The sequence below is a fragment of the Procambarus clarkii genome, chromosome 32, assembly GCF_040958095.1.
Source record: "Procambarus clarkii isolate CNS0578487 chromosome 32, FALCON_Pclarkii_2.0, whole genome shotgun sequence".
Lineage (NCBI taxonomy): Eukaryota > Metazoa > Arthropoda > Malacostraca > Decapoda > Cambaridae > Procambarus > Procambarus clarkii.
Window position 1 is genome coordinate 31,120,986 of NC_091181.1, and position 25,200 is coordinate 31,146,185.

The following is a 25,200-nucleotide window of genomic DNA, read 5'->3' on the forward strand; positions in this document are numbered from 1 at the left end:
TGATAAAGACCTTTTGTGCCCTCCGTAATGCTTTTGCGCTACCGCTCACAGGATGAATATGGGGTGCACAATATACTAGCCGCCTTCGGCGGCAACAATAAAAAAATCAATAGCTTGACACTAGGTCAAGCCGACATTAGCAGAATAACAGCTGCATACTGGCCAACGTCCTTTTATCCTTCAGAAACTTGGACAAAGGGGTTCTCCTGGTCCTATATAAAGTGAATATACAATCAAGGTATAGAGAGAGCTGGACAGAGGAAAAAGAGAATACTATCCAAATGACAACAGATGAGACACTACTCGCTCCAGACGAGCCAGGGGAATACAAGGTAAAACACACTCGATACACATCAGAGGTCCACGGTTGTTCAACGTCCTCCCAGCAAGCATAAGAAATATTGCCGGAACAACCGTGGACATTTTCAAGAGGAAACTAGATTTATTCCTCCAAGGAGTGCCAGACCAACCGGGCTGTGGTGGGTATGTGGGCCTGCGGGCCGCTCCAAGCATCAGCCTGGTGGACCAAACTCTCACCAGTCAAGCCTGGCCTCGGGCCGGGCTTGGGGAGTAGAACAACTCCCAGAACCCCATCAACCAGGTATACAAAACACTGGCAATGTATTTTTACTTCGGTACATTAAAGTGGAAGGAATAGTGTTGGGTCAAGACAGTGAGGGAGGCAGGAGAACCATAACTGATATTAAAGGGTGAGAAATGATTGGACGACGACGGCCGTCAGAGAAACATTACGGGAATTAGCGTTGGACGCCAAATAGTTGCCATATCAGAAGGAAAACTTCGGTTAAGGTCCCCAGGCCCTAGTCAAGAAAAGATGGTAGAGGACATTCAGAAAATGTTAAGGAAGTGCGTGATATACTCAAAGTTTTCAGGAAGTTTTCATAGTGGAACCGGGACTACCACAAAGCACACAAGACTGGACAACACCAGTAGAAATGGATTTAGCAGCATTGGAAGTAAGAAATTAGACACACTACATGAGACTAAATTATTTGGACTTCTAACGTCTTCCCATACATCTTAAGAGGCTGTACTCACCTAATTAAATAAATAAATAAATAAATGTTTATTTAGGTAAGATACATACATACAAGAGATTTTACAAAGAGTGATGGATTTATAGATAGAGCTAGTACATACAGTGCCTAAAACCACTATTACGCAAAGCGTTTCGGGCAGAACTTTGGGCATTTCGGGCAATTGTGCTTGCTGGGGTTGAGCTCTGGCTCTTTGGTCCCGCCTCTCAACCGTCAATCAACTGATGTACAGATTCCTGAGCCTACTGGGCTCTTGTCATATCTACATTTGAAACCAGATAAAGAACTAAACAGAAAGCTAAAGAGATAATAGCTCCAGATATGGAGCTAAAGAGAATCAACGACAGTTACCAGGTATCTACTTCGCCTCAATTGACACCGTGGGAAATACCAAGGGAATGGAAGCTAGCCAAGGTTGTACCTATTACTAACGAAGGGAAGAGGCAAGATCCCATTAGCTACAGAGCAGCGACACACTCGCGTATTTCCTGCAAAGAATTGGAAAGGAAAATCAGGAAGAAATTAGTGAATGATGTTGAAAGTGCGAAGACTGTGAGTAAAGACAAGCCTGACTTCAGAGAAGGCCGACCCGGCTTAGCGAACCTGCTCCAGTTTTATGAGGAGGCGACACTAATCAAGCAGGCCAGGGAAGGAGGGGTAGAGTGTGGTGATGTGTCACTGACATATCTGACACACTGATGATGTGTCACTGACACATCTGACACACTGATGATGTCACTGACACATCTGACACACTGATGATGTGTGTCATCACACATCTTCATGATGTGTCAGACGACATGTAATGTTTCACACTGTGTGTACTCTCTGGAAAGGATGCTAGGGAAAATGACATATATGAAAGATACTGAAAGATCAGGTCCAAAATATGCGCAGCAAAATATCAACTTTCTAGAGTGGCAGAGGTAGTAGGATATAAAGAATACACACAAACAAACATACAATATACACATACGTCATACACACACACACACTCAGAAAACACTCAACATTGCAGGCCTACGGCACTCAAACCTCTTTTAAACCAATAATAGAAATATTGCTGGAATACCGATGGAGATTTTCCAAGATGTAATTGGACAAGTTCCTACAGGAAGTGCAGGACCAGTTGGGTTGTAATGGATACGATATGCGTCTTACCGCAGGCCGGGCTTTGGGGGGAGTAGAACAACTCTGGAACCCAGCTGCAGGTAAATTACAGATAAACAAAGATAATCACACGTGGGTAATAGGGAGGGTGGTAACCCTGCTCCAACGACAGTGACACTGATGGTCACTTTTTCTCAGACTGTTGCAATGACTAGCATGAGTGTTGGAAAATGAGCGTGTTGTATGTATTTATCTTGACGACTGGTGCTTGTGTCTGCCGCAAGAGTGCGCGCTCCTACCTACACTCCCACTAGAAACTATGACTTGCCACAGCACCGCTCCTGTGCCAGGTAAGTTCACTACGGGCTCACCATAGCCCGGGCTACTTGCCCCGCTCCTGTGCCAGATAAGTCCACTACGGGCTCACCATAGCCCGGGCCACTTGCCCCGCTCCTGTGCTAAGTAAGTTACGGGCTCACCATAGCCCGTGCTACTTGGAACTTGTTCCGAGTAGCTGAATCTGTAACAGCAATATAAGACTTGCCCATCAGAAGTGCGTGTCGGCGCGCCGGGATCACTTCCTGGGCCTGCAGGTGGCGCTCACCAGTGACTCAAGCCAGGAGTTTGGTAAACACAGCGCTCAATATGTACAGTTCCTGATGGTAATACACGCCCGCATTATTTTGATTCCTCTCACTAGTTTGTTTAGTGACGCTCACCTGCCCTTGGAATACCACCTTTACGTGGTGGGGGCGGATGGCATGCTCCGCCGACCCGGAAGACGTGTGGCTTGCGAAGCCCCTTCTTCTGGAGGCTTCACATGCCCCACACACTATCATGCTTCTGGACAATGAATACCAAACAGATTAAGTGGTTTTCCCCCCTAGATATTTATACTACGATCCCGTTTCAACACGAACAAAGATTTGTGAAGCTAACCTCGAGATTAGATGAACATTGATTGCATACAGCGACAAATAATTTTTTTTTATCAATCAGTCGCATTTTAATTAGCAGATGATAGAGGTAGCGAGGACACCACGCCCTCTGTCGCGCTCTTAAAGGTGAGGGAGATGCTACACGGTCTTACGGGTTACTCATGCCCGTGCCGCCACCTGAGGGTGGTGTAATCTTCATCAGTTAATGGCTACACGGCGGCGCCCTCCCCTCCATGTCTCCGTTGTCATGGGCAACACCGTGGCGGGCGTACACACGCACTTCACTCTGCTAAACTCCTCCACATCTTAAATCACCACTACATCCTCTTGAAACTGAACCACCGTCACCACATCCTACACTTGTTACTGAACCACCACCACCATCTCCCATCACCTGGGTTGTGTATAAAAGTTGGTGTGTGTGTAGTGTGTGTGTGTGTTGGCCACACCTGCGCCTGTGTCGTCTAGTCCACCTGAATAATGCATAAAGAGCCTGCCAACTTGTTCTGGTCCTTGTATGTGTAACAGTATACTGGAGTAAACGACATTGAAGAAAATGCAGAACAGAACCAGTGAAGAGCAGAGGTGCCATAGGCACAGAGAACACTGTATAAACATCAGAGGTCCGCGGTTGTTCAGCACCCTCCCAGCGAGCATAAGAAATATTGCCGGAACAAACCTAGACATCTTCAAGAGAAAACTGGATAGTTTTCTTCAAGGAATGTCGGATCAACGGGCTGTGGCGGGTATGTGGGCCTGCGGGCCGCTCCAAGCAACAGCCTGGTGGACCAAACTCTCACAAGTCAAGCTTGGCCTCGGGCCGGGCTTGGGGAGGTAGTAGAACTCCCAGAACCCCATCAAGCTCGAGGGGCACACCTTAGGTGTTCCAGCCCCGTCACCACACTGTGTACTCCAGCTGACGTGAACACGTTTATGAATCTGTGTTGTAGCTGCTGGCTGGTCCGTCCAGGCCGGCTGGTGCTCAGTTTAAAACCCTAGGACACCTTTAAATACATTTACTTTAACTTTAATATATTCCAACATACTAGGTAGTTATTTCGATTTAAATTTAAACGAATTTTTTTTATATATTACATTTATAAAAACCCAATTCTATTGGGTTATAATTTTTTGTTATCTTCTGTAGAGAAGCGCTGTTGAACGAGGAAATTACAGAAAGCCTAAAAGAGCCAAAAATGAGGAAATAGAGGGCAGGCCAGAGTCCCAAGTGAATTGCACTTTGTAGCATGATAACACAGTTTGTGCCTCAAGTTGTGTGTGGGGGCCCCTCGCTTCCTACTCCTGCCATTGTCTACCAGGGATGACGGGGGAGGGGGGCAAGGCTGGCTCCCACCGGACCGTTTAATTGCTGATTTCGACTGAATGTGGGTGTTGGGGCTGCTGGAGACCTTGATGACTCCCTGCTAACTGGGGTTAGCTTCCTTGCCTGCTTGTGGTGTCTACTTTGGGTGACTTCTTGTAACGTGGGGCCGTGGTAAGGTGAAGGTCTTGTAGTGTGCGTGCATGTGCGTGCGTTTTCATACCCTCCAGCTTACACGAGTACGAAACGCCAGCTTGGAACCTACACCATATCAATATCAACATATGAAGCACATTTGAAAATGGCAAAGGTACAGAGACCTCCAAACTGACTAGTCCCTGATATGCTTGATTGCCCATAACGTCTATGGCAAACAGTGTCTTCTCGCCTGTCTGCGAAATGACCACTACTGACAAATTAGAATCTCGATCTATGACCCAAGGGGTTGACAGACTTACTGGAGGAACATAAGGATGCGACTCGTACATGAGACACAAGGGCTGGGAATCATACAAGGGGACAAGTGGGACTTGTGAAGAAGATACAGAGGGGCGTGACGCCCACAGGGTGTCACAAGTGGCGACTCTGTGGCCAAGGTATGGCATTACAACACGTGACACCAAGGGTGTCACCTGGGCGAGAGTGGGGGCACTAGGTGAGGCAGTACTAGAGGCTAATGCCATACTTGTATTTAAGTGTAAACACGACCAACACCAAAGGATTTGAGAAGCATCTGACTGGTGGACTAATGAATTACGAGGGACTCTAGTGTGGGGGGATTCGTTCCCCCCCCCCCCCCCGCGAACACTCCTGTGAGTGCACTCCAATATGGTCAGGCGTACGCAAGCACGCGCAGAGTGCTTCACATGTGTGTCAAGGTCGTCGTGGTCCTACGCTCCTGCACCCACTCAACGTGCAATGATGTGTCAGTATTTGCCGCAGTGGTGGCAGCGGCTCACCTCGCCTGTTCTCTGCTACACAAGACACCTTTTTAACGAGTACCGTTACCCGGTGAACCTCACCCGTCACCCAACACCCCGCAGTTCCTCGTCATTGTTTCCCCTTCCCGTTAGGCGCAGATTTGAGACGTCTAGCACGGTCATCTTGGCATTGATCAGGGCATCAGGGTTCCCCGCCACCCGTCCCTATCTCCACAACCAGCTCCTCCTTCCCCACCATCACGAATACCTCCCCGTCCCCTAACTCGACCACCAAGATGCCCCTTACCCCATCACCACCCCTTTATATTCCCCATTAGCACGTTTCCTTCCAGCCCATTGTCAGAATAACACAGCCACACCGGCACCACCACCTTCAGACGACCCATTTTGTCCCCACCAGGAGGCCTTCCTCCTTCCCAGAATCAACTTGTCCACATTGCGTCTTAAAGCTTTCCCGTTCCCACCCACCACCATCTTGTGTGTCCACCCACCTCTGCTAGGCTGCTCTCTTTGCTCTCACTTCATTTGGTAATGAGCAGAGTCATGAGAATTAGACCAGCAGAGGCCTGAGTCACGTCTGTAAGCCCCATGATCCCATAATACCCGCCCATTGCTTGCCCTTGCTGGCTTGTGTGTGTGTGTGTGTGTGTGTGTGTGTGTGTGTGTGTAGCGACGCGGAAGCTCCCGTTCACATTAAGGATGTTGACTCGGCATTGATGTGGAAAATATAGTATTTAATAGTGAGGCAGGAATTAGTAGGTTCCCTGAGAGACGGAACGAAGGTTATGACCCCTGACAAAATACCACCGTGGGTACTGTTGAAGCTCTGAACAAGATACTAGTGCCAATATATATAGGAAGGTCGGGTCCAAGGTTCGAATCTCCCAGAGCCCAGGTGATTTGGAGTGTATAGGAAGGAATTATTGACGGGAACTGTCACATAGATGGAAGACAACCAGCAAGAGAAGATAACACTAGTTAAGATAGCAAGATAAGAAGATAAGGGGGTTTAAGCCAGTAAGATCAGTGTGGGTGTATTGAGAACTCATTCCTAACCATATACATCTCTGCGACGGGCAGATACAAGTTTCAGTGGAGCTTGGAAAACTGTTTTGACTTATAACTAAAATTGGACAAAAAATGGCAAATTCAGTTTCGTCAAATGGTAAATGAGAAGCTCCCCTTAAACAAGAAGACAAGCAAGCAAGCAGTAAATCATCATTGGCAAGAATAGCATAGACTAAGATATCTACATAAGATCTGTATCTAAGATACAGTTATCTAGTAATTTTCAGGAGTTGGGGCTAGGGGGAACGCCTCCCCTTCCCCTTCTGCTACTCTGCAAGACGAATACTGAGTGCGTGAAATCATTAAGAACCAAGCTAAAATGAACTAGGGGGTCAAGCTGTTACTTAAAACACTGCCAATAAAGTCATATTTAAGTGTCCTCTACTAACCTAAGAGAGGACCTAAAACAGAAAACGGTATGTCAATTCCGCGAACCGCTTGCTTGTTCTAGTACGACATTTTTTTGGTCTTGGGTAGAATATACGTCAAAATGCGACGTTCTATTAGGAGGACGGGTTGTATTATAAACCAACTTGCTTTATGCCTCAATGCAAAACTCATAAACCACGTTTAAAAATGACGTTATGGAACGTTGGAGTTGAGGCATTGCTTGCCGGTTATTGGAGAGACATAGTGACTGTGTGGCAAGGTTCGGATCCCAGTTATATGCGGCGTTTTGTCTGGAAGTGGACAATGGATGGATTTCCGGGGCAACTGGTGTCAACTGTCTACTCTAAGCTGGTATTGTAAAGTTAATTGTTAATTGACAACTGGGACAATTTGTATAGCCAGTATAGGATATATGAGAGGTGGAGTGTGCATGTTTGGGGTGGCAGTCTTGGCAGGTGTGGGGTGGCAGTCTTGGCGGGTGTAGGGAAGGTGTGAGTGGAGTGTGCAGGTGTGGGGTGGCAGTCTTGGCAGGTGTGGGGTGGCAGTCTTGGCAGGTGTGGGGAAGGGTACCTCTCTTCCCCGGATTCCTTCTACTCTACTTCTACTTCCTTCTACTTCCTTCTACTCCTTAGGCAGAAAGTAACATTTATATGTGCGTTTTTCGGTAGTTGGATAAACATTGGTAATGTTCTTTAAACAGTAATTGTAAGTGTTTTTATACCGTGAGTGTTAATGTTTGAAGACATTGTGTGTTGATGTTTTGAAACCTAGGGATTGGCAGTGGGTAAAGTTTACTTGTGTTTCTGAAGTCTTGAAACGAGCACACCTGCAGTCATAACCCCAAGAAGCACATGTGGAAGGCCACACCTGCAATCTGTCCGAGCGGACAGCACACTGGTCTTGTGATCCTGTGGTCCTGGGTTCGATCCCAGGCGCCGGCGAGAAACAACGGGCAGAGTTTCTTTCACCCTATGCCCCTGTTACCTAGCAGTAAATAGGTACCTGGGTGTTAGTCAGCTGTCACGGGCTGCTTCCTGGGGGTGGAGGCCTGGTCGAGGACCGGGCCGCGGGGACACTAAAAATCCCCGAAATCATCTCAAGATAACCCAAGAAAGTCAAGATCACAACGAAAAACGTCAATTTCTTTGTCTTGATGTTTCAACGTTAATTGTATCCGAGGGTTTTGGGAGGGCGGTGACGTCAAGGAGTGACGTCAAGGAGTGACGTCAAGGAGTAACGTCAAGGAGTAATGTCAAGGAGTGACGTCAAGGATTGCTTCACCTTACTCTCTCTATTCTTAAATGAAGACAATCGCCAGAAACTTGGGGCTGACAAGTTTTCTTACGAAAACCAATTAAAACTCGAGTTGGATGTGTTAAACATGTATCAGGGAGTGACGATGCTACTTACATTGTTCCATTATTTTACGAAATAGTTTGAGTATTATTATTGTTACCAGCGTGGAACAATCGTTATAAACCAATATGGGTTAAAATATAGCCAGTTGCCTCCCCTCCCCCCACAGCCAACCACTTGGGCTGGACGGTAGAGCGACGGTCTCGCTTCATGCAGGTCGGCGTTCAATCCCCGACCGTCCAAGTGGTTGGGTACCATTCCTTCCCTCCGTCCCTTCCCAAATCCTTATCTTGACCCTCTTCCAAGTGCTAAATAGTCGTAATGGCTTGGCACTTTCCCTTGATAATCCCCCCTCCCCCCCCCACGTTTGGGGAGCCGGTCGGCCGAGCGGACAGCATGCTGGACTTGTGATCCTGTGGTCCGGGGTTCGATCCCAGGCGCCGGTGAGAAACAATGGGCAGAGTTTTTCACTCTATGCCCCTGTTACCTAGCAGTAAAATAGGTACCTGGGTGCTAGTCAGCCGTCACGGGTTGCTTCCTAGGGGTGGAGGCCTGGTCGAGGACCGGGTAACGTGTTGATGAGCATGATAACGTAACGTCATCATGCTCAGGGTGGTGGTGGGAACACGTACAGGGACCAAGAGCCCCTGTACTACAAGACAGTTAGTCTCCGTGTGTGCTGGAGAGGCAGACCAGTGGTCCTGGTCACTATTCCTGAGTGGTGGGAGGAAGGGGGGAAGCAGCCCGTGACAGCTGACTAGCACCCAGGTACTTATTTTAGTGCTAGGTAACAGGGGCATAGGGTGAAAGAAACTCTGCCCATTGTTTCTCGCCGGGGATCGAACCCGGGACCACAGGATCACAAGTCCAGCGTGCTGTCCGCTCGGCCGACCGGGTGGGGGGGGGGGGGGGGGTGGAGTAGAACAGTTCCTGCTTGACGACAATACCCCGTTATCTGTGGCATGTTATTGGGAAAATGTCTTGAATTTCGACCGGGAAAACATTTAGTGCTGATGTGTAAAAAAAAACTTTTTATTGAAGTATAAAGGAAGCAATTTGTTGGTTAGCGGTGATGTGTGGGGTTAGAGGAGTCAGGATTTGCAACAGCATGGTTGATCAACATGCAGGTGAGTGATGGTGCTACAGCTGGGTGGTGAGGAGAGAGAACCAACACAAGCTGCTGTTTTGGTATAAGCTTGTGTCAAGGGCTAAACGTCTGGGTCTTACGGGGTTATTCATGCCCGTGCCACCTCTTGGGTGGCTTAATCTTCATCAATCAATCAATCTCCTCAGTTGGTCCATGGATTGGTTTCTGGGTAACACGTGAAAGATATTGATGGTTGGGATATAGTTTGATTCTAATAGTTGAGCATACTTGAATAGAGAGAGATTTCTTTTACGGGAGACATCTCCCGTCACGCAGGGTGCAGTCGCACCTCCACAGATCTCCAGTATCAGCTCTTGATACTGGTAATGGCTCAAAAGGGCCACCACTTACGGGCTATTCATGCCCGTGCCACCTTTTGGGTGGCTTAATCTTCATCAATCTGGATAGAGAGGACTTTGGGAGTTCTTCTAGTCCCCAAGCCCGGCCCGGGGCCAGACTCGACTTGATAACTTGGTCCAACAGGCGTCGCGTGTGGCGAGAGAGACTGGCTTTCTCGCTTATTATAGGTGCGGTTCGTTGGGAATAAAGCTTATAATTACGAGGCGCCAGGCTTGTGGGCCAGCTGTGTGAGCACCAGGTGTGTGAGCCCATCTCGTTCTCACCAGCGTTCCCAACGTCAATAAACGGTTGTACCAAAGTGTCTTATCGTATCCTCCCGGAGGACCCACGAACAGAAAACGGGACAGTATGTCAATTTCGCGAGCCGCTGCCATTTTCCTGTTTTTTGACCTTGTGTAAAGTATACGTCCAAATGCTATAACGAGGACAGGATGCTTAACCAACTGGTCTAGAGTACGGTGTCTTGGTTGACAGCCTCTCCTCACAACAATAAAAGTGCACTATTGTATTTAAAGTGAGAGTATAGTTTGTACACTTGTAAATGAACAAAACTGTTTTTAGTGGAGTTCACGCAAATTTATACGCGTTTTTGTGGTGTTCTGTGTGGTTCTATAGACCCCTGTCTACCTGAACCTCACACGACGTCGAAGTTCAGGTAATCGAGCTTAGATAACAGGTACAGTCTCCCTCTCTGTACTTATTAAAAATCAGGAAAGATAAATTATCTTGAAGGCTGAAGTTTTTCTAAATAAGTATTACTCAATCCAGCTTAGTATATAATAAGTTGATTTATTTTATACAACATGAATTGAGGGTGTGTTTGTTGAGGATGATGTTGGAGGAATGAATAGAGGAAGGCGCGTCTACCATCATCCTGGACGTAAGTTCGAACCCTGATCACGGCCCTGGTGGATTTACTCAATAGAGGAGAGGTTTTGTACTTACGTTGAGGTGATCGTTGTGGGCGTACATCGGGTTGTCTACCATGGTTACTGAGGGGGTCTGCAACACTGGAGGAGCCGTGCTCTCAACACCACACTCCAAAGTTGTCTTCTGAAAGGATGGACTCGGGCAAGTACACACTCAGGATGGCCACTCAGACTGTGGCTCCTGCTGCTGCACTTGCTGCTGCGGGAGGGCGACGTATGGCGAGGGACTAGGGGGTGTGGCAGCTGCCCAGGCCGCTGTCCTGTCTGTGGGAGGCGCTCGCCCTCATGGTGGAGGTGCTGGAGGCAGCTTCCCGCAGCAGTAAGTCTCCTCTGCTCTCTGCCGCTTGCAGGATGCTCTAGTGGTGGCGCTGGGTGTGTCTGCTGGTCGGCGTGGTGGTGGAGGCTGCTGGTGTCCCAGGGTCTGGCTGCCTGTAACTTCTGCTGCTGCTGCTCTCACTCAATCTGCCGAAATGTAAATAGTTAACTTCCATACTCTTATTGTATACATGTGCAGGGGCATGTATATATACATGTGCAAATTGCACATGTATATATGTGCAATTTCATATCGACTCTTCGATTTATTTCTACATCTACAGGAATTAATACGTTTAGAAGTTGTAAAATATACATTGAAATTGGATAAGATATTGATTTACTAACAATTTTAAATAATAAGTGCATGTGCATTTTGTTTAAGCTCAGTTTTACACACCGCCATAGCAGCATGTACAACACTCCCCAATAGGAAGAAAACCCGCTGGGTTGTTCATCCTGTCACTTGTACCCAGACATAGCTGGGACTTGCTTAACTGTCTCAAGTGAACAGCTCCTCAAACAAGAAGATTAACATTTGTCAACCCTTAAAATCTTAAGTTATCTTGAGGGTGCAAAATGGAGGAATCTTTTAAGAACAGTATCTATATTGGGTAGATAGTATTTTCCTAACTCAAACAATGTGGGGTTTATTATTCTACAGATATTTTTAATGTCTTTTGGATGTTCACATTCTCTCAGGTAGTGGTCAAGGTTGTGTCCGTCACTCGCCACAGATTCTGCAGCTCGGCTGCTGTTTCCATCCAAAAATTCCATGGATATTTTATTTATTTATATATACAAGAGTTCTTACATTCTTGTAAAACTACTAGCATGCATTACCGTTTCGGGCAGGTCCTTATTTTTTCCTGGAACACGACCCGCCGAATCGTTTAACAACCAGGTACCCATTCACTGCTGGGTGAACAGGTGTACAGTTGAGGATTGGCGCCCAGTCGATCTCACCACGGTCTTGTATTGTTTGACTTCTGACTACCGAGCTCAAAGGTACTGGTCGGTAACTCTTTAAGAGGTAGACGCCAGGAGGACAACTGGAGAACCCGGCGTCAGCACCAGAGGTTCACCTCATGCAGAAGGTGGACCTCTGATGTCCACCAAGAAGGTGGACCTCCGAGTATTGAAGTGTGAGGTGGAGACTGGAGACGGGTCCCAAGGAGATGTGGGAGAGCCCTCTACCAGTATGACATGTGAGGGTGGGACCACACCCACGGCACTCGGGGGGTCACACTCTCGGCCCTCGTCGCGGTCTATGAAGCGTTTATGCATCCACTTGCGAAAGCTGTACATCTTTCCACAATTATTGCGGGCGTGTTTACAGTTATTTAAGAGGTTACCAGCTTGGAAACAACCCAAGGTTAGTCTTGTTATAAACAACCTCTTCATTCTCCGGAGCTCTTAAACCTGTAATACATATACAAAGTCACCACGATTAAGGAAAGAGATGTACAGATTTCGTAAGAGGTTGCGTAAATCCATGATGAATTCTGGAGGTGGCCACGAATACTCACCTAGTTGTGCTTGCGGGGGGTTGAGCTTTGGCTCTTTGGTCAAGGCCAAGTGTGGGAGCAGGGAGGTGGAAGAGATAATTATAACAGGTGTAGCAGGTGTGTGTGGGGGCGTGGTGGTGCTTCCTGCTGGTCAACAACCTGCGTTCTTACTGAACACACTTCAATCTGTATTTTTATCGATCTCCATTCAATCGATTTTTATCGCAAGGGGGAATGGAGAGCGCGGCCTGGGATCTCAGCCTAAAACTTGGGTGGCTGACTTGCCGGCGGGTGGATGACTTGCCGGCGGGTGGCTGACTTGGTTGACACTATAAGCAACCACGCACTTGCCAGTACCATTGGCCTTGAACAGTACACCAACACGGTGCCATATACACGGTGCTTCAAGTTCACATGTAATGAAGAAACGCCACCATGAGCGCGCGCGCGTGTCAGTGTACTCACCTATTTGTGTGTCAGCGTGTGTGTGTGTGTCGGTGTCGGTGTGTGTGTCAGATTAATGAAGCATACGTCCGGTAAATTAAGTTGCAAGACTTGGCCTTGAGTGAGGGGCGGCGCTGCTGTCGCCTCGTGTCCCTGGTTATGACTGAGGGGTTCCAGGGGTTTGACACGTGCAGCACAGAGACACATTCCCCCCCCCCCCTCATCCCCTCTATAAAATGTTGTTTAAGTAGTGTGAAGGAAAGGAAAATGAAGGAAACAAACAGCTCTTCAAGTCAACATCTGGGGGTCATGAACCTCCCACCGCAACCTGGTTTTTCTCGTGTTGATAAATGAAAATTTTAAGTCATTTGAGAACCGTATGTGGAGCGTTGTATTGACCGTCTCTAAAGAAACTTCTCAGCGACAGGTGGTGCTGGACGGTACTGAAGTGACAGGTGGTACAGAGGCGCTTGTGGTGATGTAGATATTGAGTGTGTGGAGGTGTGACAGGGACACCTAAGCGTGACCACACCAGAGGGCTGGCCCTCCACCACCCAACACATTGCATGCACCTCACTACTATAGAACCTCCTGCCAGGGTCTCCAGCTCGTATAATGTATGTTACCCTAACCTCCCTCCTCCTACCTCGTCCCCCTCTCGTCACCCCCTCCTCTCATGCACGAGGCGGCGGGCCGGACGGACGTGATGCTGAGGAACCAGGGAAAGGTCAGGGTCGGGCCAACCCGCCTGGTGTTGCTAGGAGTGTAAAGTGGCTGGTGGGCGCGCTGGGCCGACAATATTTTTGTTTGGGGGGGACGGGGGATATTAGCCCCCCTTCCCCCGTCACCCAACCACACCCCCGCTAGTGTCCCCCTCATACACCTGTTGTTGCTAGAGTAACTTGTTACTGGCCTCTGATTTCTCTGGTAAGCAGAGTGAGGCAAATAGAAACATGCTGTGCTTCAAGCATATGTGTTTGGAATTTGTGTCATAGACATTTGAGGTAAAGTTTGAAGGTGGCGACTGTGAGGCGAACATATGTTGCTGGTAGCGGAATGTTGGTTATTTTGGTGGTGGTGGTGACGTCTTGTGGATTGAGGTCAGAGGTCTGTCGCTTATTTACGGCCTTCTTAACTGTTAAATTGCTGCTGTCTCTATATAGAGGCCACAAGCTTGCCCTTGACGTGTTGTGCAATAATGTGATTATGTGAACCAGTGACGGTGTCGTTCTGTGAGCGGCGGTGGTGGTTGTGCTCGCCTAGTTGTGCTTGTAGGGGTTGAGCTCTTTGGTCCCGCCTCTCGTCTGTCAATCAACTGGTGTACAGGTTCCTGAGCCTACTGGGTTCTATCATATCTACATTTGAAACTGTGTATGGAGTCAGCCTCCACCACATCACTGCCTAATGCATTCCATTTACTAACTACTCTGACACTGAAAAAAATTCTTCTTAATGTCCCTATGGCTCATTTGGGTACCGAGTTTCCATCCGTGCCCCCTTGTTCGTGTTCCACCCGAGCTAAATAGTTAGTACACCCTGTCAATTCCTCTTAAGAATTTTGAAGGTGGTGATCATATCTTCCCTAACTCTTCTGTCTTCCAGGGACGTGAGGTTTAGTTCCCGTTAACTCATATGTAAGTTCTGGGACTAGTCTGGTGGCAATCGTCTGAATCTTCTCCAACTTTGTCTTGTGTTTAACTAGGAATGGAATCCAGGCTGGAGCTACATACTCCAGGATTGGTCTGACATAAGTAGTATAAAAGCTACTGAACGATTCCTTACACAAGTTTCTTAAGGAAGTTCTTATGTTGGCCAATCTAGCATATATGCCGCTGATGATATCCTTTTGATGTGGGCCTCTGGGGACAGGTTCGGTGTTTTTCACAGGACGAACAACCCAGCGGGGTTTCTTCCTATTGGGGAGTGTTGTACATGCTGCTATGGCGGTGTGTCCACTCACAGGATGAGTGGCGTTGCCCAATAAACTCGCCCCTCGGGTCAAAACTTAAAACAGGCAAGGCGTGGTGGGGTGGTGTTGGGCGACTGACCATCACACCTTGGTTGATTTGCAGGCGATGAGTCACAATAACGTGGCTGAAGTATGTTGACCAGACCACACACTAGAAAATGAAGGGACGAAGACAGTTGACTTGAGAATGGTCCAGGACGGACCGAAACGTCGTCGTCCCTTCATTTTCTAGTGTGTGGTCTGGTCAACACGGTTGATTTGATTGTTGCCGCCAGCGGCGGCTAGTTTATTGTGCACCCCATACTCATCCTGTGAGCGGTAGCGCAAAAAGCATTACAGAGGGCACAAAAGGTCTATCAGACTTCATCTTAGATCATTACATAAACAATTCCATCTATCCTTCACACCTTATAGTTACTCAGACTATGGGACGACGCACTTCCTGTAGTGACTAGAAGGCGTTCGTGTCCGTACTGTCCCCTCCGGGGCTCCTGCCTCTCTACCACTTACACCTCATCCTCTGCCATTTGAATTCTTAGTCTACTTCCTGTAGTGATTTGACATTAAAGTTTTCCCAAGTATTGGGTGAGGTACTGGCGTTTCTCTTGATATATTCGGTGTGTGTAAATGTGCAGTTCTCCTGTACTGGAAAATGTCAAAAAACAAATCCACAAGGACCGTGACAAGGATTCGAACCTACGTCCGAGATCATCCCAGACGCTGCCTTAATCGACTGACTGAGCAGCGTCTGGGATGATCTCGGACGCAGGTTCGAATCCTCGTCACGGCCCTTGTGGATTCGTTCATTGATGCAACACGCTATTGTGATTTCTGTGTGTACTGGAACCTGTCTGTTCACTTAAAAAGGAGGTTCAAATGCAGGTGATGAGTCACAATAACGTGGCTAAAGTATGTTGACCAGACCACACACTAGAAGGTGAAGGGACGACGACGTTTCGGTGCGTCCTAGACCATTCTCAAGTCGATTGTGTCGACTTGAGAATGGTCGAAGTCGATAGGAGGTTCAAAATCTGCTCAGTCAAATTACTCGCGTGAAAGAGATGGAAGTGAAGAATAGAGCCAGTGAGGAGTAGAGGTAGAGTATAGGCACAGTTAGAGAATGTCTGAACACCAGGGGTCCACTGCTCTCTAACCTTCCCCCAACAAATATAACACATATTGCCGGAGCGCAAGTACAGGTTTTCAAGAGGCTGTCGGACAGGTTCGAGCAGGAAGTAGCGGATCACTCGAGCTGTGATGGATACACAGGCCGCTGCCAGCCACAGTCTGACCACTAACACAAGCCTTGGGCTTGGCCGGGCTTGGGGAGTAGAACAACTCTTAAGAAGTCGAAATCGACTTAAGACGCTCCACGAGGTGCCGTAAGTGCAATTGGGGATATACGATTACTCTCAAGGTCCACGATTCCCCGCCCCCCCCCCTCCCCCCCTCCCCCGGTCCTCAACCAGGCCTCCATCCCCAGGAAGCAGCCCGTGACAGCTGACTAACACCCAGGTACCTATTTTACTGCTAGGTAACAGGGGCATAAGATGAAAGAAACTCTGCCCATTGTTTCTCGCCGGGGATCGAACCCGGGACCACAGGATCGCAAGTCCAGCGTGCTGTCCGCTCGGCCGACCGGCTCCCTACACAGGGGGGACTTACACTACAACATTACATCTTAAATTGTAATAAAATTGAGCCATTTAGAGATCAATCTCCACGCTGCATGAAATGGCAAACCATCTTATTACGAAGGATAAAATGCCTGAAATCCTTGTATGTATATTTTGTCTTCTCGTAGACAACTGTCATGAGAGATTAAGGAACAAGCGGTGTAGTGTCAAGACTAATAAAGGCCAACTTTTTGTGAGCCTGTCATACCCCTGTATCAATCATTATGTATTAGCGAAACAAATTACCATTAATGTATAATGATTAATTGTAAATGTATAGATATTGAAATGGAAAAAAACTGCGTAACCAGCTAACATTATAAGATGTGCAGGATGTATGTAATCGCTTCCGTTCAGGTCTTTATCAAGACCTTTTGTGCTCTCTGTAATCCTTTCTGTGCAGCGCTCACAGGATGAGTATACCTGCAGGATGGGGTTCCGGGAGTTGTTCTACTCCCCAAGCTCGGCCCGAGGCCAGGCTTGACCCGACCCGAGGCCAGGCTTGACCCGACCCGAGGCCAGGCTTGACCCGACCCGAGGCCAGGCTTGACCCGACCCGAGGCCAGGCTTGACCCGACCCATGTTTACACCTGTCGCCCCCGTCAACGTCCACCAGCCTCACACACATGACTGCAGTTGTCAAACGTAAGGCAGGTGTGTGTGTGTGTGTGTGTGTGTGTGTGTGTGTGTGTACAGTGGGTGAAGGTGTATATGTACACACGCCTGGCCACGGTGTCACAGCCTCCCTCCACTTTCCAGCGCCAGAATTCTTAATAGTATGGTGTTTGTAATTGTTTGCCTGTTTTAGTGTCTATTGCTGAGAACATAATGTTTGCAGAGGTAATACAAAGTTTATGTAGCAAATTAGTGAGCTGGTCAGAGGAAGGTTATTATGAACGTTCTAATTGCCATATCCGAACACACACTCAATTTCAAGTGATCCCTCGTGGATTGAAGCGTTGAGAAGTGTGTGGCGTCGCCTGCTTCAAGTGTGTAGGCTGTAAGGGTGTCACAGCTCTAGATAAGGAGTCGCCAGCCTTCACCCTTCCCTAAAGTGTCTTAAGGCAGCGGGCAAAGCAAAGTTTGAAGGGAATAGTAACCATTGTCTATACTTTGGAGGCATAATCAATGAGCAAATGACAGTATCTACCGAGGGAGGAACATTGTCATATAGTCACACACAGAGATCACACTAACGTGATGCATCAAATGAACAAATCCACAAGGGCCGTGACGGCCGTGTCGTAGCTCAGTCGATTAAGGCAGTGTCTGGGATGCTCCCAGACGCAGGTTCGAATCCTCGTCACGGCCCTTGTGGATTTGTTCATTGTCATATAGTATAATGTGTGGGCCGCGCCTTCCTTAATGGGAGGAGGAGACTTGGCCAGCGAGCGAGAAAGTAGTGTTGGGTGTGGGAGTGAAAGTTGCCGGCGAGACAGGTTCATAGGTACGTGCACACTTTCACTAAGATGCAGAGTGCAGCCCACCTAACTGGTGCGCCACCCTGGCCTGGTGACCCCACCTCACTCTGACCTACGGTGGCATAGTCAAGGTGTCCGCCTGGTTCAGGTTACGGGCTATTCAGGCCCGTGCCACCTCCTGGTTGGCTTAATCTTAATCAGTCATTTGGCTGAGTTGGTCTCTCGCTTCGTCGCCTACATCTCGCTCTCCCCTTAACTATTTATCTCCTTAAAATGGCTTTAAGACCCTTACGGGCTATTCATGCCCGTGCCACCTCTTGGGTGGCTTAATCTTTATCAATCAATCGATCTTTAAGACCAAGACCAAGCTTTAAGTTCCCATCCAGGTACGGGCCAGGTATGGATTCGTTACAGGGGGGGGGGGGGAGGGGGGGACGCGAGTCATCACCTGGCCTGGAGTAACCTGGCTTACATGTAGGAGAGCGACTACGAGGTCACTGAAGTATGTTTTTGCTGTTATAGATTCAGCTACTCGGAACAAGTTGCAAGTAGCACGGGCTATGGTGAGCCCGTAGTGGACTTACCCGGCACGGGAGCGGGGCTGTGACTCACTGAAGTAATCCTCACGTAAATATACAGCACTATTACGTTTGGACGTGTCTGTGTAATATATGAACTGTCTACGTAAGCATCATGTCATTAGCGTCAACAAAAGAACGCAGACATATCCTAACTCACTTTGCGAAATGACTGAAACATTTCACACGTTGATATCCTGATATTGGCCAGAACAAATAGCAAAACTTTCAGTTTCGTATTGTCGTTTTCTTTCTTTGTGTGTCCAATCTGGCAATTGTTTCACATTTTTTTTGGACAATGAGAGCGAGCATGTAGTGTGTGTGAGGAGGGGGGGGGGGGAGGGGGAAGAGCTGTTGAAATATTGAGGTGTGAGGCATATGGCACAATTTTGGTGGCATTGTGTGTAGTGGGGTGGGGGGTGGGGGGTGGGGGCGGTGACCCTCACGTCTGAAGCACCCCACACCCCCACCCCACCCCCTCCCCCTCCTCCTTGTGTCTCCAGGTGTGTTTTTATTTTGTTTTCTGTAAATCGGGTGAGGCACAGGAACGAACTACTTCAGACTCTTGTTAGCAGGCTGACAAGCTTGCTAACAAGAGTTCTAACAAGAGTTTGTTCTAACAAGAGTTCTAATAAGTTTGCTTTCCCTTTGAAATGAGCCACGGAGACATTAGAAATTATTTTTTTCATTTAATAATAAATGGAATGCATTAGGGAGTAGTGATGTGTATGGAGTCTGCCTCCACCACGATTTGAAATGTTGATATGATAGCGAGCCCAATAGGCTATGGAACCTGTAGACTGCCAGGAGGCATCAGTTGAAAGAAATTAGGCTATGAACCTGTAGACTGACAGGAGGCATCAGTTGAAAGAAATTAGGCTAAGGAACCTGTAGACTGACAGGAGGCATCAGTTGAAAGAAATTCCGGTATTCATCTCTAAAACGGAAAGGAAAAGCCTCGTAAGACACACTCACGCACGCGGCAGATTTCATAATACGTTGACAATGGAGTGAACGACCTTGATCCAGTCACCCGGGCCAGGTTACTGCACTCGGGGCCACACACCACCACCACTACCACCAGATTGATTGATTGATGAAGATTAAGCCACCCAAGAGGTGGCACGGGCATGAATAGCCCGTAAGTGGTGGCCCTTTCGAGCCATTACCAGTATCAAAAGATGATACTGGAGATCTGTGGAGGCGCAACTGCACCCTGCGTGACGGGAGATGTCTCCCGGACCAAGTGGTGACCAAATGGTGACTACCACCACCACCTGGCCACGGGATATATACACATTGTGCCCAGAGCAGGACGGCCACCACTTACGGGCTATTCATGCCCGTGCTACCTCTTGGGTGGCTTAATCTTTATCATCCTCATCAGCAGGACGGGGAAGGTGGACGGGGGCCGGACACTGACACCCAACCCTATCTTGCCAGACTTGTTTGTTTACGGCCAATGATTGAGTTCCCGCGGTACCTACGTTTCAAGTTGTGTGTTGAGGTAGCTTTCAACCGCTTCTAAGTCACCGTTTTCCAGCCGGGAGGAGGGGAGGGGGGGTGTGTCCACAGGTGTGTGCCGCGAGGGGGGGGACAACAGGTGTGTGCCGCGAGGGGGGGGGGTCAACAGGTGTGTGCCGCGAGGGGGGTCAACAGGTGTGTGCCGCGAGAGGGGGGTCAACAGGTGTGTGCCGCGAGGGGGGGGGGTCAACACGTGTGTGCCGCGAGAGGGGGGTCAACAGGTGTGTGCCGCGAGGGGAGGGGGGTCAACAGGTGTGTGCCGCGAGGGGGGGGGGGTCAACAGGTGTGTGCCGCGAGGGGGGGGGGGGGTCAACAGGTGTGTGCCGCGAGGGGGGGTCAACAGGTGTGTGCCGCGAGGGGGGGGTCAACAGGTGTGTGCCGCGAGGGGGGGGTCAACAGGTGTGTGCCGCGAGGGGGGGTCAACAGGTGTGTGCCGCGAGGGGAGGGGGGTCAACAGGTGTGTGCCGCGAGGCGGGTCAACAGGTGTGTGCCGCGAGGGGAGGGGGGTCAACAGGTGTGTGCCGCGAGGGGGGGGGGGGTCAACAGGTGTGTGCCGCGAGGGGGGGGGGGGTCAACAGGTGTGTGCCGCGAGGGGGGGGGGTCAACAGGTGTGTGCCGCGAGGGGGGGAGGTTCAACAGGTGTGTGCCGCGAGGGGGGGTCAACAGGTGTGTGCCGCGAGCGGGGGTCAAGTCAACAGGTGTGTAGCGTTGGAAGTTGAGGGAAGGTCAACAATAACCAGAATAATAAGAAAAAACAATTCTTTTTTTAAAATCCATGATCAACACTATTAAAAAATATGATACCGAGTAGAATTTTAGCCATTAAACTTTTAAGCACAATACCCGTTCTTGTGTGTGTGTATATATATATATATATATATATATATATATATATATATATATATATATATATATATATATATATATATATATATAAAGTTTCTCCTTAAATTATGGTCTTAACAATTTGAGCACCTTGTTCAGTGTCCCGGAGTTGACAAAGGTGGAAAATCACTGGTGTAACCTATTCCACTTGCAACCCCTGACAAAGAACTTTGTCATCCGTGTGGTCCATTTGTGCCTGTAATTTCCATCCGTCTCCCTCTACGACGGAGAGGGATCGTACGGTACTATCCATCGTACCGTACTATCCATCTATCCGTATACTATATACGGATACCGTACTATCCGTATATACATACGATGGAGCGGTGTGGGTGGTGGTCATTCAACATTGATGTATACGCGTTTGGGGTCGACCGCTGGATGGAATGCTCTTGGTCTGAGGGGACCGGGTTGACCAACCAGTGGGTAGCAGCTTCATAGTCTTTCCCCTGATTGGTTCTTGGCCAAAGTTCCTATGACGTCACTATTGGTCAAGTGACCGGGATTACAGCATTATGGTTCCATGATCAGGTAAGCCACGACCTAATTAGTGATTCACCTCGCCCAGTTCCCCGTTGCTTCGTCCAAGATGGCGGCATCACTCGTGAGCCGTCTTCAAGCTCGGCAAGTTTTTATCTTGGCCTTAAAACATAATGTGATATCGTACGTCGACCTTAGTACGATATCCCGCCTCTAGCTGATGGTCAGCGACTCACGGACACCAAACTTGACTGAGGGAAAGACCTGAATTCACGCTTTAGCTGCATCGTGTGTGCATCGATCACCTTAATCTTGGGGGTACAAAGGGGCAGAGAAATTGCCCCGTCCCCTAAGCTCTTGGCACATTGCACCTAGTGTTAGTCAAGTGTTGCGAGTATAGATATATTATAAGAGTGTACTTACCTAGTTGTGCTTGCGGGGGTTGAGCTCTGGCTCTTTGGTCCCCGCCTCTCAACCGTCAATCTACTGGTGTACACATTCCTGAGCTTCTCAAACTCTTATCATATCTACATTTGAAACTGTGAATGGAGTCAGCCTCCACCACATCACTGCCTAATGCATTCCACCTGTTAACTACGTTAGGTTAGTTAGTAAAGGGGGGGGGAGAAGAAGCAGGGAGGGGGGGCGACCATTCACGTAGCCCCCCCACCCACACACCTGGGTGGCCGGGTTGCTTGCTGCCTCACAGTAGCTGTTGCGCTCTCTGGTCAAGACCTTCACCCGTCACCACCTGCTCTCTCATTCACACCTTCACATATTCCCGCATTCACTCCTTCATCTATCACGTTGTCATCCTTCCAACTCTGCTCAACTCTCTCTCAACCACCACCCCACAGCTCCTCCACCACCCCCCAGCTCCTCCACCACCCCCCACGTCCCCCAACACCCCCAAACACCCACAGGTTCCCCCACAAGGTCACCTGCGACTCCTGTAATCGCCAGTCATCCCCACACGAGGACAGGTTGTGTGTGTGTGTGTGTGTGTGTGTGTGTGTGTGTGTGTGTGTGTGTGTGTGTGTGTGTGTGTGTGTAGCGAGGGGTGTACACAAAACACACACGAACTGTAAACAGTAGCAGACGTGGCCACGTTGAGAGTGGTGCCAGTGCCCCAGTTGACCAGGTCTGCACCCGTCTGTGTGCCACAAGAGGCCAGGAATGACTCGGTGCCAGGTCATCACTGGCACTTAACCTTGCCGTGTGCCACAACACCCGGGGCTTTGTGTTTTAAATATTGTTTATTTTGGTGTTGAAAGTTGTAATTGTAAATAAGAAAAATATGCACTAAATTAACGTTTAATCCCGATCTTAAATACGAGTTTATTTAAACTATTTTTTTTTTTGCGAAATGCTATAAGCCAATAAGCTTAAATCGTGAGGTGATGTTATTGAACACTATGAGAATTCATGTTCTCTGAATGTTATTGTTAAGATGACGAAGGTTTTCTGTGGGGAAGTTAAGGGTTGGTTGAGTGAGGTTGGCCACACCTGCATGAAGGCTGCCACACCTGCCACTCATAAAGGACACATCTGGTGGGCCCTCCAGGGCGGTGGCCCCCCCTTCCCTCTCTCTATATAACCATCTTATAACACTATCTTGATGATCTCGGGGCTTTAGTGTCCCCGCGACCCGGTCCTCGACTAGGCCTCCATCCCCAGGAAGCAGCCCGTGACAGCTGACTAACACCCAGGTACCTATTTTACTGCTAGGTAACAGGGGCATAGGGTGAAAGAAACTCTGCCCATTGTTTCTCGCCGGCGCCTTGGATCGAACCTGGTACCACAGGATCACAAGTCCAGTGTGCTGTCCGCTCGGCCGACCACTCCCACACTAACCCACACTTACAAACAAACCCTATTTTGTTTTATGAAAATTCGAATATATTATTATTGCACAAAGAAATCGCATAATTATTTATTATGTAGCGAGAGTAGAATAACTTGGTTGTTGGGGGTGGTATCGGGTGGGTGTGATCGCTGGAGCGGACCTTCAACCGTCAACTTCCAGTTGTGTGTAGTGGCGAGTGGATGAATGGTCAATTTTATATTAATATTGAGAGTGAGTCTGCCCGAATCGCTGCGCGTACTAGTGGCTTTACAAGAATGTAATTACTATGCTATGTATCCTCACAATCCCAATGTACCTTCTTGTATATATACAAATAAATAAATATATAAAAAGTATTGTAAACCCCGCCGTACAGTGTGCGAGTTGCGCATATTTCTTCACCATTGACAATGTGAGACCTGAATGAGTTTGTCTTCCGTCTCTCAGATTAACTCAAGACTTTTTAATGTTGTTTAATTAACCATATTTATTTGCAGCCTTCGGGGCGTAAAGTGACCAGATGCCAAATTAGGGTTGATATCAATATTTTGTCCTGATTTAAATGGCTTAATGTGTAATTTTCTGTTTTGTTTATAATTATTTGTCTTGTTTACATGTTTAGATTTCCCCCCCCCCCCCCCCTCTCCCTCTTTATAAGTTGTAACAAACTGAAAATATTCTGCGCGTGCGCACAGGGTGAATAACTTTGACAGAATTACATTTGTCCGATTTGTTTACAACAAATTCTAAAGTGTAGGTATTGGGCAGGCCTTTGTTGTGGTGATATGTAATGTGGCAGAGGATATCATCATTGAGAAGCATCTTTCTTGGGTAAAGCCTGGCACTGATTGTTGACCAGACCACACACTACAAGTTGAAGTTCCGTTTCGGTCCGTCCTGGACCATTCTCAAGTTATTGGGAAAGAATTGACTTGAGAATGGTCCAGGGCGGACCGAAACGTCGTCGTCCCTTCAACTTCTAGTGTGTGGTCTGGTCAACATACTTCAGCCACGTTATTGTGACTCATCGCCTGCATCTGGCACTGCTTGACTCGTTGCCAGAATAGTGGGACCTTGGGTGTGTGTAAGGTGGCACTGCTTGAAGCAGTGTTTGCGTGTCATAATCTTGACTCGTGACTCCCCCCCCCCCCCATCAAGGCCAGTAAGGTGTGGAGGGAGACGCCGTCGCCGCCTCGCCCAAGATGCTCGGCCACCCGTGAGACCTCTGGTCAGGCGCTCCCTCCTACAGAAAGAAACGTATATAACTGCTTTATGATTTTGTCCAATCTTGTATTAAGGAAAAATCTTGTATTTAAAATTGTGTTTTGTTTCATGTGATGGAAGTGTTTTACTCCGTGTAAGTTGATAGGGGACCATGGGGAGCCGGTCGGACAGCATGCTGGACTTGTGATCCTGTGGTCCTGGGTTCGATCCCAGGCGCCGGCGAGAAACTATGGGCAGAGTTTCTTTCACCCTATGCCCCTGTTATCTAGCAGTAAAATAGGTACCTGGGTGTTAATCAGCTGTCACGGGCTGCTTCCTGGGGGGTGGAGGCCTGGTCGAGGACCGGGCCGCGGGGACACTAAAGCCCCGAAATCATCTCAAGATAACCTCAAGATAACCATTGTAGCCTTGAGTGTAGGAGTCTTTCCTGTCCAGCTTCTACTCTTGTGTCTTGCTGTTGTCAGCCCCTCGCGGCGGCGGCGCCTCTGGGTATTAGCCTCCCTCTCTTCCCTACCCTAAACTACCCCTACTCTGGTCTTGGTAGACGAGGTCTGTGGTTATAATGGAAGATGAGGGCAAGTCCCGGGTGGTGGGGAGCAGGAGCTCCCCTGGTTACACCAGCCGCAGGTGTCCAGCGACCTTGACGCCTTCAGGGCCTTGTCCAGGGCCCCTCTGCTGGTGTGGCGTCTTCCACTCCAGTTATATATGACCT

At 48.5% G+C, this 25,200-nt stretch overlaps 2 protein-coding genes across 5 annotated transcripts in view; one reads left to right on the forward strand and one right to left on the reverse strand.

The window, feature by feature from the left end:
• Nucleotides 1-25,200, forward strand: part of LOC123759355 (nuclear distribution C, dynein complex regulator) — a 157,929-nt gene that overhangs the window by 62,789 nt on the left and 69,940 nt on the right. The window lies entirely within an intron of this gene.
• The window catches only part of LOC123759356 (uncharacterized), a 119,962-nt gene that overhangs the window by 48,772 nt on the left and 45,990 nt on the right, over nt 1-25,200 (reverse strand). For both annotated transcript variants that reach the window (XM_069335124.1, XM_045744299.2), the window contains exon 2: nt 10,635-11,080. In XM_069335124.1, the coding sequence (XP_069191225.1) occupies nt 10,635-10,676 (42 nt within the window). In that variant the 5' untranslated portion in view covers nt 10,677-11,080. The remainder of the gene's footprint in view (nt 1-10,634; nt 11,081-25,200) is intronic.